General features: G+C 43.2%; 1 protein-coding gene across 1 annotated transcript in view; it reads right to left on the reverse strand.

The window, feature by feature from the left end:
• The window catches only part of PDZD2 (PDZ domain containing 2), a 187,278-nt gene that overhangs the window by 88,036 nt on the left and 83,896 nt on the right, over positions 1-15,346 (reverse strand). The window contains exon 2 of the mRNA XM_054987229.1: positions 1,022-1,457. Within this exon, the coding sequence (XP_054843204.1) occupies positions 1,022-1,457 (436 nt within the window). The remainder of the gene's footprint in view (positions 1-1,021; positions 1,458-15,346) is intronic.

Below are 15,346 nucleotides of genomic sequence, written 5' to 3' on the forward strand. Positions count from 1 at the left end.
AACACGAAGGATAGACACCGATTCCCCCATTTCATTTGACACGGCGCCCTTAGGAACTCTCTCTCCTGTAAATATTAAGAACCCCTGCCCTGTGTAAAGCAATTCCATTAACATTTGCAGGCTCTACCCTCAATCAAAGTTTGGGACCTTCAATGAAAATCACTTCACTTCAGAGAAATTACATGATAAAATCCTTCAAATGGAGTACTTCCCAAGAGCCACCATTTTTTTTAGAAAAGTGGCTTCCCTTCTTGGAATATCTTGAAATTAATAGACCCCATCCAGGCTTAAAACAGTTTTTTTTACATACAGATATGTGAAATACTTTTATGTTTCTTACTAATGTTAAGTGTTTTTATGCATGTTGTTGTGTAACATAGTATTCATTCGCCTTTTGACACTCACAAGCAACTGTTATAATTTACTACACTTTATTGTATAGTTTTTTTTCTAGAATTTTCTGTAAATGACAAGCTGCAATCTTTATCTTCTGTATTTGATTTCAATAAAACCATTTATTAAAAAAAAACATTTGCAGGCTCTTGGGGCTGATATTAGACTGCCACCACCTTTTCTGAACAATCGCCATATTATTTACTTAGCATCCTATTCACAAGCTGAATAAATCATGCTTACTTGTATTGTCCTGGTAACATCAAATCAAAGACTATGGACTGGATCCTGCAAATCTATTTCTCTAATAGCGGCATTTTGCACCCAGAGCAATGAACATTCCCTTCAAGCCCCTTGTGTCCAGAGAAAACTTCATGCACTAGGGGAAGCCACCTGTACAGAATGCCTCTGCAGGATCCATCCCTAAGTATGATGACATGATAATATCACACTCATTAATTCCTGGGCCTAATAAGCAGCAGCCAACAGAGTACATTGGCAGCAAGAGGACTGGTTAACCGGCCAAGACACCCAAGCAACTGCTGAGGGCAACACAGTGAGGAGCTCTGGTTTTTAAAAACTTGCCAACACCCCCAGCAGCAAAGAAAGAAAAACAAAAATCTCCCACCTGCAGGGACAATTCGCTCGTGTTTAGGTCTAGAATTCCTCCGTCTGAAAGGCGAGATCTGTATTGTCCTACTGGAAAAGGAGAGTCTGCTCTTTGAAGCTGATTCTCCACTTTGCTTTCCATCTTGGATACCTCCGGCGGGATCCCATCCATTTCCATAAGGGTGCAGTGTCCATTCTCCCGTTCAGCCCTGGGACTGCCTTTGCTGCCCTTCGCCTCCTTACCACCAGAGGGAGTCCTGGTAATGACCCCAAACTTTCTGGTCCTTTTGCCATTTTGGGAGGCTTTACCGCTGGGCTCAGAGGCGGGCCTGGCTTTGGTTTCGTTGCTGTTGCTGCTGCTGCCATTCGACGGAGGAAGAGGGGCCTTGCGCTTGATGCGGCGCAACATGATCAGGTAGATGAAGCCGCCATTCCAGCACTGATCAGCAAGGTAGCTGCAAGAAAAGGACACAACATTGGGATTAAAAACTCTTCACCGTGGAAGGTTGGCAAGGATGGCGTTTTTCCATCGTGTGGATTTTGTCAACATTTCTGCATATGTCAGAACTAGGGTTGCCTACTCAGAGCAGAGAAATTCCTGAAGATTTGGGGATAGAGCCTGGGGACGGGCGGGGTTTGGGGAGGGGAGGGACCCCGGTGAGATATAATGCCATAGAGTCCACCCTCCAAAGCAGCCATTTGCTCCAAGGGAACTCATCTCTGTAGTCTAGAGATCAACTGCACTTCTGGGAAATCTCCAACAAGCCACCTGGAGGTTGGATACTCTAATCTGAACACTGCCCGCTTCTCTCCTAGACTTCCTGTAGCTCTTTGCAGCTTGATTCCACATTAGCTGCCATGATGCAAAGAGCTGTTTGTGCCGCTGAATCTAAAACAGCACCCTAAATTTGAAAAACAAACTCTAGAGTCCGCATCATTGAATGCACAAAAGGTTTATTTCGTAATATGTCTTTAAAGGCGCCACAGGCTCTGGCTTGCTACAACAGTTTACTTCTGTTTACTTCTTTAAACCTGGAAAGTGAGAGCCTTGTCATTCTACTTCTATTTAGAATTATAAAAATCCTTCAGTACTGAAAAGGAAGAGACAAAAAATTGCCCTGACAATTTGCCCACCAGGCCGTTCAGACAGCTAGCAGGGGCATTACACCATGATGGGATTATCAGTTTGGTTTTTCCAAAGCCAAGAGAACGTACCCCAACACTCAAGATGGGTTCTGTCTGTAACTTTTGGAAGGCTGAAACCTTACCTAACGCACATACAATCAAGTCACCTATATTGTAATGTTCTAAGACATTGGCTGAGAAGCTGTGATGTCACAGAATGTTTATAAACATTCTGAGGGAATGATACAGAATGAGAGAATGTTAGCAAATGTCCAGAATTGGTTCCTTACTTACTGCAATACTAAGAGGAGAACAATGAAGTACTTTCTTCATAGCACAGATGTTTAATATACTAACGTTAAGGGAATGAACTATGAGTTAGTCTCTCATTCAACTCTCACTTCTAGCCTTGAATTCTCTTGGTGATCTTTCAGCCTCAGCCCCCGCCCCCCATTGAAGATATGGAGATAACAATATTGGCCTCTCTTGCAGGATTGTGATACAGTTTACGGAGACAGTGCCTGGATAGCAGTTTGAGCACACACACAAAAAGCCGACTGCAAAAATCAAGCCTCATTTCTGAGAAGGAAATGCATTGGAGGTGGCCCTAAGATAAGTGGATCTCATTGTGATTAACTCCGCAGAGAATTTCTTAAAGTTCAGGATCTTGAACCATTCATAGATTCTATATGAGCTAGAACAAGTCTGCATTCGCTCGACCTCTACTAAATCCCATTTTTATACGTTTTGTGAACAGAGTTCAGGGACAGGTCTGTGTGTACTATCAATTTGTATAAAAGCTGTAAACGTGTTGACACAGAGAAGCTGGTATGCAAGAACAGCAGTAAGCTGGCCAGAAACCTAATTGCTTCAGGCAATGAGGAACTCAGCCTATTTTAACAGGCACAGGGAAACCAAGGTGTTGAAAAACAGGTGTCGGTTATTTGAAGAGTATTTCCCCGCCCCCTTAGGAGAGAGGTTGTAGCTCAGCAACAGAGCATACACGTGGCATTCAGATGGTCCAAGTTCAATCCTTGGCACCTTCACTTAAAGTATCTCAGGTAGCAGGTGATGGGAAAGACGCCGTTCTACCCGAGATCCTGAAGAGAAGCTGCCCATCAGAAGAGACAACGCTGTGCTAAATGAACCAATGGATGTAGCCACTGATCTCTGACAAACTTCTTTTCCAACACCTGCTCACCTAGCGGGAAATGTCAGACACTGAACCTGGTGCATTATGTGTGCAAAGCAAGCACGCCACCACAGAGCATCCTCCCACCAGGACCCAACCACAACTGCGCAAATCATTCTCTGAGAGCAACCCTCAGCTGGTCTGCTCAGAATCTTACTCCAGTCTATGCAGTGGAGCTTATTCCTAGGAAAAAGGATCTGAGGCTGGCACTGTAAGCGAACAAAGTGAATAGATTGCATTGAAGTTTGTAAAATAAAAAAAAAGCTATACAGTGTTTCTGTCACTGGCAAGACTATACAAGAAACCAAGTTGCAGGCTCATCCATACATACCACTAGCACAATAGGGACCTGTGGCTGAAGAGTAAACCACACTGGAACATTAATGCTACACACACACACACCGGCTTCAATGGAATGCCAAGCGTATGAAAGCCCAGATGAGTAACTTTTTTGTTTCTGGCGTCACATTTAATGCACATGTCAGCTTCTGCTCTTTGAAGGCTAAGAACCAAGAATCTGGCTATTCAGAGTAATGCAAATAAAGGCTGGATTCAGTACGGTTTCTGTTCTATTGTGGAAGCCATTAAATAGCCAGTTCTCTAAGCAGGACTTCTTCACCCTTCAGATTCCTCCATGTCCAATCAACAGCCACCTGTTTTGTCTTTTCACTGGAATCAGCAAGTCAAGAAGGTATCTGTACTAGCCTATTCCTTTCTTAACCGTGAAGCTCCCACTGGAAGATTTGTCTTACTTCTTAACAGGGCTTTTTTCTGGGAAAAGAGGTGGTGGAACTCAGTGGTGGAACTCAGGACCGCACAATGATGTCACTTTGGGTCAGCTGGGCGGAGGGCAATCTAAACTCCCCTCTGTCTGGAGATCAGGGGGCGGGGCCACCAGCCATGTGACCATTTTCAAGAGGTGCCGGAACTCCGTTCGACCGTGTTCCAGCTGAAAAAAAGCCCTGCTTCTTAAAAGCAGATCTGTATGCGGGTTTTGGTTTGTTTTTTGCAAAAAAAAAAGTATTAATTGACAGTCGATCTATGTGCTAAGAAAAGCAATCTTCTTGGGAATGTGCCACTTCAGAATGCGGGGAGGGGAGATGCATATTTGACTCTCCAATGTCAGAAATGCCCTGCCTGTAGAAAACAAGAACATCAGGGTAAGGCAAGACTTTTCCTCAACATGTTAGCTTTCCTTAAGCAAGGAATTTTTGATATGGGGGAGTCAGTATGCAATACTCTGTTCGTACTATTACAGTCCCAGGGCAGCTATATTATATACTTTTTTGTTATGGTGTATTATGAGCTTTCACAAAGGTCATACAGGCTCAGGTCACCAGCAGGATTTTCTCTCTCAATTGACAGTGATTCACTCCAAGCCGTGCTTGTATAAAAAGATATAACATTTGTGGAACTTTGGAAGCCACGGACCACCCCCACCAAAAAGGACAAATGGAAACATAAGCAATATCATGCTGCAGATTACTTTACATTAAAATCTTCTTCCTATTTGGTGAAAGTAAATACCTCCTCTTAAAAACCCTTTCAAATTCCAAGAAAGACAACTTTTTATCAGAGGTTTTCCAGTACCTCTCCCAAATTTCCGGTTTTTCTGTTGGAAAATTTTAAAAGAAAAAGTGGCGTGTGTGAATGGGGGGGGGGGAATTTTGTCTCCAGATTTTTCCAATATTCACATTTCTTCCTGAATATGACCCTGAAGTACACTAAATTGCACCTGAGACCTAGGTATGGCTCATTTCCACTTCTCACGCATCTTACCCTAAATGTCCCAGTCTGAGCCACAGATCACTAGGTGCTGTACAGTTAGTTTAGTGGACCCTTCTTTACTGAGTTTTGATGCCACCGCATAATGCAGATAAAGGCTGGATTCAATAAAATCTGTGTTCCTTTCTGGCAGTCAGAAACCCAAACAGGACCCCCAACCCCACTTCTGGCAGCTTGTAAAGTGTTTGAAACCAGCCAACCCCTTCTCTGAATATGGCTTCAGAGTATCCGTAGGGGTACTGTGTTTTATTTTCAGTGTTTAAAATCCAAATACCATAAGGATTTCAGTTATATTGGAATTTGCTACATTACTCTCAGCCTGTATATGTTCCTCTCATTATGGACTTAGAAGCCCCAGGCTCTTCTGGAAAGCTATTTATTTTTCATTGTTGCTTTTATATTTCAGTCTTTCAAGAGAGAAAGAGAGAAAAACATTATCACTAACCAGATTTCGGTTGAGCTACAATATTGAAAACAGCAACTTCAGTCTCAGTTGTATAACTGGAATGTTCACCACAGTTGGCTAAGGGTGTATTCCATTGGGTAAGGGTGGACTCAGTTAAAACCCTTAATGCAAAGGAGTTACTGACTGATTTCACTTAACCAACCAGTTCTTCGTTCATCTGACTCAATCTGATAAATCTTTGTACCACAAAGCTCTAACATGTCTGCATGTCTCCCAATAGCTTTGTGTTAAGAGGAGCGATTTTTCATCCATAGCGAACAGGCTACCTTGGGAGGAATGGGATATTGGCAGAAATGGGGGGGAGAGGAAAATGCTACACTTTCCCCACATCTTATTGGTAATCCTAAACTTCTGTCTGAAACCACTCAGGGTTTCCCAAAACGTGGATCCCAATTCCGCTGAAATAAGTGGATTTGAATTCTCAAATCTCTGACTGCTCTGGGCTAATTTCCTTCAGGCTGCAGATGAACAGATAAGTGGGATTTATACGGAATCTGATCATTGATCCATTTAGTTCAGTAACATTTGCTCTAAATGGCAACAGCTCATGAATACTTGCCTTATACTGAGTCAAACCGTTAGTCTATTGAGATCAGCCTTATCTGCAGCGGCTCTCCAGGGTACCAGAGAGAGGTCTTTCACGGCACCTATGACTTGATCCTTTTAACAAGAGCCCCGGGGGATTGAACCTGGGAACTTATTTATTATTTTACTTATTTACTCCATTTATCCCCAGCTTTTCTCCCCAATGGGGACCCAAAACAGCTTAAATCATTCTCCTTTTCTCTATTTTTATCCTTACAACATCCCAGTGAGGTAGGTTAGGCTGAGAGTGTATGACTGACCCAAAGCTTCCTTGGCAGAATGGTGATTCAAACCTGGGTCTCCCTAGCCGGACACTCTAACCACTACACCACACTGGCTCTCAGTCATCTGCTTGCAAAGCAGATGCTGTACCACTGAGACATGGCCCATCGCTTTCCTAACACTTTCCTAACACTCTTTTGAACTCAGATCCCAGTAACTGAACCTGCACACAAAGTGTCATGTTCTGCTACTGGGTGACTCCAATTGGAGGCTACATAAGCAAAAGACATCAATCATTGTGGGGCCAGAGGCAGGAGGGTGTAGCTCAGGGAAGAACATAAGCTGAGACGTTGTGTGTGTGATGATGCAAAAGGCAGAAGGAGGGGAACTGTACTGAGGTTTCGAGGCTGCAGAGGTACAGAATAATCAGCAAATTTAGAAGGAGGGTGCTGGAAAGCACAACTAGAGGAACCAGTTCAGGTATCGCCTAGCTCATTTAGCATCATCATTTAAAGACAGGTTTAGAATTTTCACTATCCTTTGATACTGCAATGCAGTTCAGTTGCCTTGGGGAACAGATCCTTAGATAAGGTAACGTTGCATCTTTATAACCCGCAACTTTGCTGGAGGAAGTCTGGCATAACTTTACATGTGACCTTTTTAGGGGCTCGCTCCTGAACCTATAAGCCACCCAACATGTAGAAATTCTGCTACAAATTTCCACTGCCTGCTTAGTATGTTTGTCAAAACTTATATCCTCCTCATCCAAGGAGCTTAGAGTGGGATACGTGGCGGTTTCCCCAATTTTATCTTCATGACCTTGAGTGAAGCAAGTTGGGTGGAGAGGAAGTGGCCCAAGGTCACTCCAAAAAGTTTCATGGCTGAAAAGCGATCTTGTCCCCATGTCTTCTTGATCTAAGTCCTACCCAATGGCTCTGTGTATACCAGGTCATGGTTCAAGGCTCAGGAGCAGAGTCACCATAAAGGCGGTAACCCTGATTTGGCATCTTGTCTCTCTCACTCCCTCCAGTTTCCTCTCCACTGAAGTTATCCTTTTAAGAGAGAGTTGACAACTGCCGTCACATGGCTCCTTTGTTCAGCTTGATCCAAAAGTGACACCCCATCAAGAGTCACCATCTCCTTGAAGGCTCTATTGGGTTTTGCTGCATCATTCCAACATCCATCTCACTATTAATAGGCCTATCAGATAAGTCACATTACAAGTAGAGCTGGAAAATTAGCTTTGGGTGGTATATTCCGGTTTCTTTTTCCACCCACGGATATCACCAAATCACACAGGAGCGCTCAAATGCAGCAAGTTATGCAGCATTTACACCTGGCACATTAGAGGTAAACAATGTTGCTGTATTTGACTTTCTATATCGCAGCATCCCAGGAGAACCACGTAAGCCATCTTTCATTCAGGATGCCATAGGAAGCAACTGGCCCAGAATAGCAGAGAGTTCTCCAGAGCCATGTATGGGGCTGACTAGAGGCCCAGATTTAAAATGATATTCAAACTCTGCCATTACTGTGGGGCATTCTGAGTGTCATGTATACCCTGGGCTGCATTCCAAAAGCAGCAATGCCCCTTTCCCCGAAGTTGTCCCTATAAGGCATCCATCACTGGCTGATGTGAGACATATGATTATTACATGGAGGGGTTTTATCGTCACAAACTCCCTCTAAGGGAGAATAAGCTGAGGGAGGTGGTGGGATTTCAACACTGTTCTCCCCTCCTGTGGTGCCCCAGAGACCCCCAGCTTACAGCTATCATAGTATATAGAAGTACATTATGCATTTTATTTATTTAGGGAATTTATATTCTGCCTCTCCAGAGAACCTGCTTGAGGTGGTTCATAAGTAAAAACAGCAGGATTTGAGTACAGGGGCACCTTAGAGAACAACAAGAGTTCCGGGGTATAAGTTTTCAAGAGTCAGAGCTCTCTTCTTTAGATTCTGACTCTCGAAAGCTTACACTCTGAAAATCTTGTTGGTCTCTGAGATGCCACTGGGCTCAGACTCAGCTTTTCTACTGCAGACCTACACAGTTACCCACCTATAAGTAAAAACAGTACCATAAAACCATAAAAATGCCAACAAAAATGACCAGTATTAAAAACAAACCATTGGCATAAAAAACAGCAAAAAAGAACAATTGAGCTGCCTAAAAATATCCATGAAATGGACCTCAGGGTAGAAGCAGACCATAATACAGCTAAAAAAGATTTCCCCCCCCCTACTTAAAAGCCTAGGTAAATGGAAATGTTTTTGCATGGTGCCTGCAAGACAGGAAGGCAGGTGCTTAGGTGCGCCTCAAGATGAGGTGCCACCAGTGCCCTCTCTCTAGGGTTGCCAGATCCTCTACCCTCCCAGCGGGAGGTGGGAGACCTGGCACTCACCATGTTGTTCTTCTCCTCACGTGCGCAAATCACATGCACACCCCCGCCCTGCACGATAACATCATTTCCAGGAAGTGACATCATCGCACAGGGCAGGAGCTGCCACTAGAAGCGCTCCACAGGGGGCTGAATTGGGCCAAATCTGGGCCAATTCAGCCTGAATCCAGCCTGATTCAGCCTGAATCAAGCTCAATTCAGGCCAGATCGGGTTGGATCAGGCTGCTGTGGAGTACAGGAGGCCGCACTCTGCAGTGGCCCAATTCGGGCTTGATTCGGCCCAATTCTGGCCTGATTTGGCCCAAATCTGGCCTGATCCCAGCCACTGTGGAGCACAGGAGTGCTGCTGCGCTCCACAGTGGCCCGATTCAGGCTGAATCAGGCCTGAACTGGGCCACTGGGGTGCATGCGAGTGCACTGCACCGCCTGGAAGGCATGTTCCTCCCCTCACCGGCCAGGTACGTGGGGTCAGGGGGGTGGAAGGTGGGAGGCAGGAATCCTCTGCCCCCGGCAGAGAACTGCCAACCCTACCTGTCTCTAATTGCTATCTGTTTCACCTCTGAAGACAGGGCTACAGAGAACAGGGCTTGGGAGGCAGATGTTCAGTAATATGCCACACAGTACAGGAGGAAACAATCCTTCATATCCATTTCTCAAGCATAAAACCAAGCTGTGATGAGGAGTCTCTTGTGTAGGAATTTCAGTAAATGTTTAAAGTAAAACTTCTTGCTTCAATCTTAGCGTCTTTCAGACAACTCCTAACTAAAGCGTCAGATATGATGGCAATACTGTTTGGTTTATTGATGAGGACATCTGTCTCCTACCCAGTTGACACAACCTCCTGAAAGATCTAGGCCTGAAAGGAAAATCTCATCAGACAGACTTGGGCATGTGCAGAAGGCAAAAAAAAAGAAGAAAGTTATATTAAGCTGTGGTTTGGAGGCATGTGCCACAACATACATATCAACACACTGAATCTGTCAAGACATCACACAACTGTACAGTCTAGATTGCCTCTGTGGTACAACTCTAATCAGTATTCATTTAGCTGAAGGTACTCAGGCTGTTTTCAAACAACAGTTTTAGCTGCCAAGGTAGCTCAGTAGTTTAGAGTTAATCAAATCAAGCAACGTAATTCTAGCCCAATTTCAACTGCAATGGGTCTGAAAGCACAGAGCGAGAAAGAGAGAGAGATCATAAAGGATTATTTCAGCATGTTCCATTTTTCCATAAGCTAAGCTCCAAATTAGGGTTTCCAGGTGTCCACCAGTGGTGGGCAAACTTCTGAGGGTTTGCCTTTTTCCCCACTGATCCACCCAAGCAGTCACCTGCCAGTGGCAGGCACCACGGAAACACGTGCAGGGCATGCGATACCATCACTTTCTGAAGTCATGTCGTCATGCCAGCCACAGGTGTCTTCCCGTGCTTTGCAGGGGCCAGTTTTGACCCCAAACGGGCCAGAATTAGCCCCGCGTGAAACACGGGAGCACACCTGCAATTGGCATGATGATGTCACTTCCCAGAAGCAATGTTCCCGTGCCCACGTCAGGAGCAAAAATGGACACGCTGAATGCACGGGGTAAATGCCAGGTGCCCCCCTCCTGCCTGGAGGCTATAAGGGGACCACGGCAATCCTACTCCAGATGCACATCTGCAACAGAAGCCTAAGCCAATTTTTGAACTGATTTAACAGCCATGGCTATCTGCCATGAATCTTGAGGAAATTCAGTTCTGCAAACTCACTGAAAATTCAAAGATTCTTTCCTGCCCAGCCGAAATACAATGCCCATAATTTTATTTATTTATTTCGATCCCACCTTTCTCCCTAATAAGGTCCCAAGCTTCTCCTCTGCTCCATATCCTCACAACAAAATGGAGAGGTAGGTTAGAAGGAGAGTGTTTGACAGGCCCAAAGTCACCCAGAAAGCTTCCATGGCAGAGCAGGAGTTCGAACCTGGGTCTTCCGAGATCCCAGTCCAACACGTAAACCACTATGCTACACAGGCTCTCACTTTACATCTTCTCAGTAGGGAATGAGATATAATTTTATGCTGTTCTACTTTCTCTTGGTTCCCCCTGATTTCGCGTGTCAAGTTCTTTTCTGCAGAGGTTACAGAATGGTCAACAGGCACACATTTCAACGAGTCCAGTGGCACCATTCTATTGTGCTACAAGTGTGTGTGGAGTAAGTTTTAATTTCCAAAGGTGCTCCAAGTGGGTTCTATTCAAGCCTTAAGAGATGCAATTTAGGTGGGCAGTGGGGCACCTCCTCTGTTTCAGACCACATGTTTAGTTTTATCAGGAATCTCTACTCCTTTGGCCTATATGTTGGTACTGAATCACTGTTGTCATAAACATTTTAATGGTCCTCTAGGCATGCCAACAGCACAAATCCCTTCCCTCCCAACATCTTAAGTAATTGTTTTACACCAGTAAAGCAACACTGAAAACTAAATAGCTTTCAATGAGAGCCTGAGGCTTCTAAGTCCATAATGAGAGGAACATATACAGACTGAGAGTAATGTAGCAAGTTCCAATATAATTGAAATCCTTTCCAGGATGGCTGGTGGTGCCATCCTGGAAATTGGGTAGGTGAGAGAGGAAGCCATTTCTAGTCCTCGGCACACACCTGTTTCAAGTGCCTGAAGGTGTCCCTTTTGTGTAGCAGCAACTATGCTTTTCTTTCTTCCTGCTCTTTCTCGATTTTTCAGCAATCCAGTACCTCAGTGGGTCCTGCAGCATCTTAAGATTTTTCCATTTTATTTTACTATAAATGAATTGAAGCACATTTTATCACGTGTACAACGTAGCCGACTCTAATCCACAATAGCTTCCACCACTGTGAAATTCTGCACCATGGAGGCGCCACAGAACCCTTGGTCCTTCTGGCTACAACCAACTATCAAATACCTCTGGCAGCAAACTAAAAGCAGGTCTTAGATATGGATCTGCTCCCAATCTCCAATTTCCTTTAACTTTCAAAGCAGAAGAGTAGCGACGAAGAGCAGGCACAGACTTGTTCTTTTGGTTATATCAACTTTAACCAAACATAACTTGATGTTACAAAAGTGACTACTTTCAGTTCCGCACACAAGGAGTTTTGTAGGTGATGACTGAAGCTGATCCCAAGGGCTTTCACAACACCTACCACCTGTGGGCAGGTGACGTCGGGGACTGAACCTGGGACATTCTACACGTGAAGCAGATGCTCCACCAATGAGCCGTGGCCCCACCCTAAACACTGGCATCCATTCAGATAGGCAAGCTACAGAACCCATTCCCATTCCCAGATGCAACCTAAGTCAGCAGCATGATGTGGCGTCTCCCAAAATGCCTAGTTCTGCATTGAACAGGTCCCCACATAAAAATATAATTGATAGTAAAATGCTGGACACATTTTTAAAAATAACATTTTTGCATCCGATGGGTTTAGTTGGTATGGATTTGTGAAGGGGATGTGAGGGCGACAGTATTCTCTCTCAATTGTTGTCAGAGGACAGAAGCCAAGAGAGGATCAACAGTAACAAATAGGAGCTGTTCAGCATCACGCTATCTCGTTTCTCCCACACAAGCTGAGCACTAATTGATGCTTGTTGCTGGCCGTAAATCAACATGCCTTCCTCACTTGGAACCCCCTTTTGGATCTCTAAATGGGAGCTGAGAGGTGTTTACGTATAACAACACTTCAGCAATTAATTCAATCTGTCAATTTACATTTTGCAGGGCTCGCAAGAAGCCAAGCAAGCAGGCACCACCTGTTCGGAAAGATAATGCGCATATGCCCCAAAAAGACAAAAATCAGCAGCTAATATTTTGGCCGCTGTAATTATTGCATTGAATGGATGAGTCACGCCACAGAGCAGCACACAAACAAAGTTCAAGTTCAGCCATGCAGCCAGACACTTCCTAACTTTGGTAAGAAGGGCTTTAACACTGGCTTGCAAAACAGAAGTTCAGACCTGACTTTGTTCAGGAACGGCAGGCGTTTGGGCCTGTGCTTCTAAGACTAAATTCAATCCGTTCAAAGCATGCAGCCACTGCAGTTATGAAAGAAACGACTTGCAAGTCAAAGGCAATGGCATGGTATCTAGAGAGACAGTAATTTCATGGAAGAGAGGCCTATCAATGGCTATTAACCATGAGAGCTAAACAGATCCTCCGCGTCCAAAGGTAGCATACTTTTGAATACCAGAAGCTGGCACTCCTTATTTATTTAGAGAATTTCTGTGCTGCCTTTCCACGGAAAAACCATGCCCCAAGGCAACATGCAAGATTAAAATAGATTTTTAAATTTTTAAACAATCAGTTCTGCATAGAGCTACAAAACAGAACAAAAGAGCTAAACCCCAGAGACGGCACTACTCAAAGGCCCATCCGGAATGATAAATCTTGAGTTGAGGCTGAAAGGCCAGTAAGAAGAGGGTGACACAAAGCTTCTGGGGGACAGAATTTTGCAGTTCAGGGGTGGCTGCAAAGAAAACCCTTGAACGGATCTCAATGGGTTCCCATAACAGAGCCCACTCAAAAGGTCCATGTATAAGCTCATGGACAAACTTCATTCCTCCCAGCAGCTTCTTTTCTCTGTGCCAACTCACAGATAGGTTTGATTTTTAATAGCATATTTCAGGGCACAGTCTAATCTAGTTGCAAGTGATTGCTACAGCACAACAAATAGCACAATAACCAACAACATGAGGATGTATTCTGCATAAAAGGATGGATATTTGTGCTGTTTTGGGGTTGCCCAGGCAATCCACCCCAACTTATAACGTCCTTCTCAGAAGTTTTCTATCAATGGTTATGTATTGTTCACCTCTTGCCCTGATTTATGCTAGTACAATTTTCTTTTTATTTTTTTTACACCTTTTATGTTTTCAGTGCTTATCATTAGAGATATCTGTACGTATTTGTTGCTGTTAGCTGATGTGGTCAATTTCTTTTTTAGCTAGGGAATTCTTTTTTTTTTTTAATTTTTATTGGGTTAGGATCAAATGTTTACACATTACAGTCAATATTCCCATTTCCCAATTTCTAACCCCCTCCCTTTCCCCCCCCCCATTTTGTTGACTTCCAACAGTTTTCCAACCCTTTATCCCTTTTCCCTTACTCTTTATATATTCCTCTATCTAACAAATATATATTCTCCCTTTATTCTAAGCAAGACTTCTTTAACTATTTTTGATACTCTGTACCCTGACTATGAGTCCCTTTTTCCATAATGGATAAACAATTTATCCCATTTTTCATTATTCCACTTTCAAATATTTCTATATATCATAAACTATGTAAACCATACATTCATATAAATCAACCAATTTAACTTATACTCTATATGTTATTCATTCTATCTTCTTCTTTCTATTTTAGTTATATTTGTTTACATTAGTATTTCTCTTCCCCTTCAATCATAAGTCTATATATGATATCAATCAATCAATTTGACTCATATACAGCTTCAAATAAACATATTCAGTTTGGTACACTGTGCGGAATCAAAAAGAAAATATTATTAGTTAATCAATCCTTATAGTTAACCCTTATGATTAATTGTTTTCTATCAATATTCTATTTATTATTCTATATATATCAATCTAATATCATAACTGCTTAGAAATTCTCTTTTACCTCTTCTCCTCCCCGCTAAAGTCACCCCCCTCTACATTTTATTGTACTTCAGTAGTTCTCAAACTGCCACAGTTCTCCTCCCACCTCCCATTTCTTCTCCAAATATTGTTTCAGCTTCTCCCAGTCTGTGTTAAACTGTCCTGAGTCCAGATTTCTCAATTTTCTTGTCATTTTGTCCATTTCTGCCATATACAGCAATTTGTGGATCCAATCTTCAATGGTTGGCACTTCTTGTATTTTCCATTTTTGCGCATACAAAAGTCTAGCTGCTGCCATCATGTAAAATATCAACGTCCTATGATGGGCTGGAATTCCCTCCATTCCCAAGTTTAGTAGCAGGAGTTCTGGGTTCTTATTAATTTGAAATTGTAAAATCTCACTCATTTCTCTTATTATTTCCCCCCAGAACTGCCTAGCTACCTCACACGTCCACCACATATGGTAGAGGGAGCCCTCATGCTTCCTACATTTCCAGCATTTATTAGAAGTATTCAAATTCCCTAGCGCAATCTTCTTTGGTGTCATGTACCAACGGTAAATCATTTTGTAAATATTCTCTTTAATACTAGTGCATGTCGTTGTCTTCATTGTAGTCTTCCACAAGTATTCCCATTTAGCTAGGGAATTCTTTTAGCCTTTACCTTGTAAGTTACCTTGAAAACCTTAAGCATATGAGATCAAAATATAGTTCACAACAAAGGGGTTATATTCAGCTCCTTCTCCCTCCAGTCCCATTTTATATGTGAGAATCTTTTTAAAAAAAAAAAATGAACACAGAATAGGAGAATACTGATGATGCTCAGGAAGTAAAGTCAATTGCATTTCAAGACAGCAGTAGGATTTCCTGATTTTCACAGCAATTTCTTCTTACACAAATATTTGTGTATCCCGTGCTTTGGTTTCCATGCTCCAATCAATCAGGGATTTTCTTAATTAAAGCTGCCA

This window comes from Eublepharis macularius, chromosome 8, assembly GCF_028583425.1.
Source record: "Eublepharis macularius isolate TG4126 chromosome 8, MPM_Emac_v1.0, whole genome shotgun sequence".
In the NCBI taxonomy this organism is placed as follows: domain Eukaryota; kingdom Metazoa; phylum Chordata; class Lepidosauria; order Squamata; family Eublepharidae; genus Eublepharis; species Eublepharis macularius.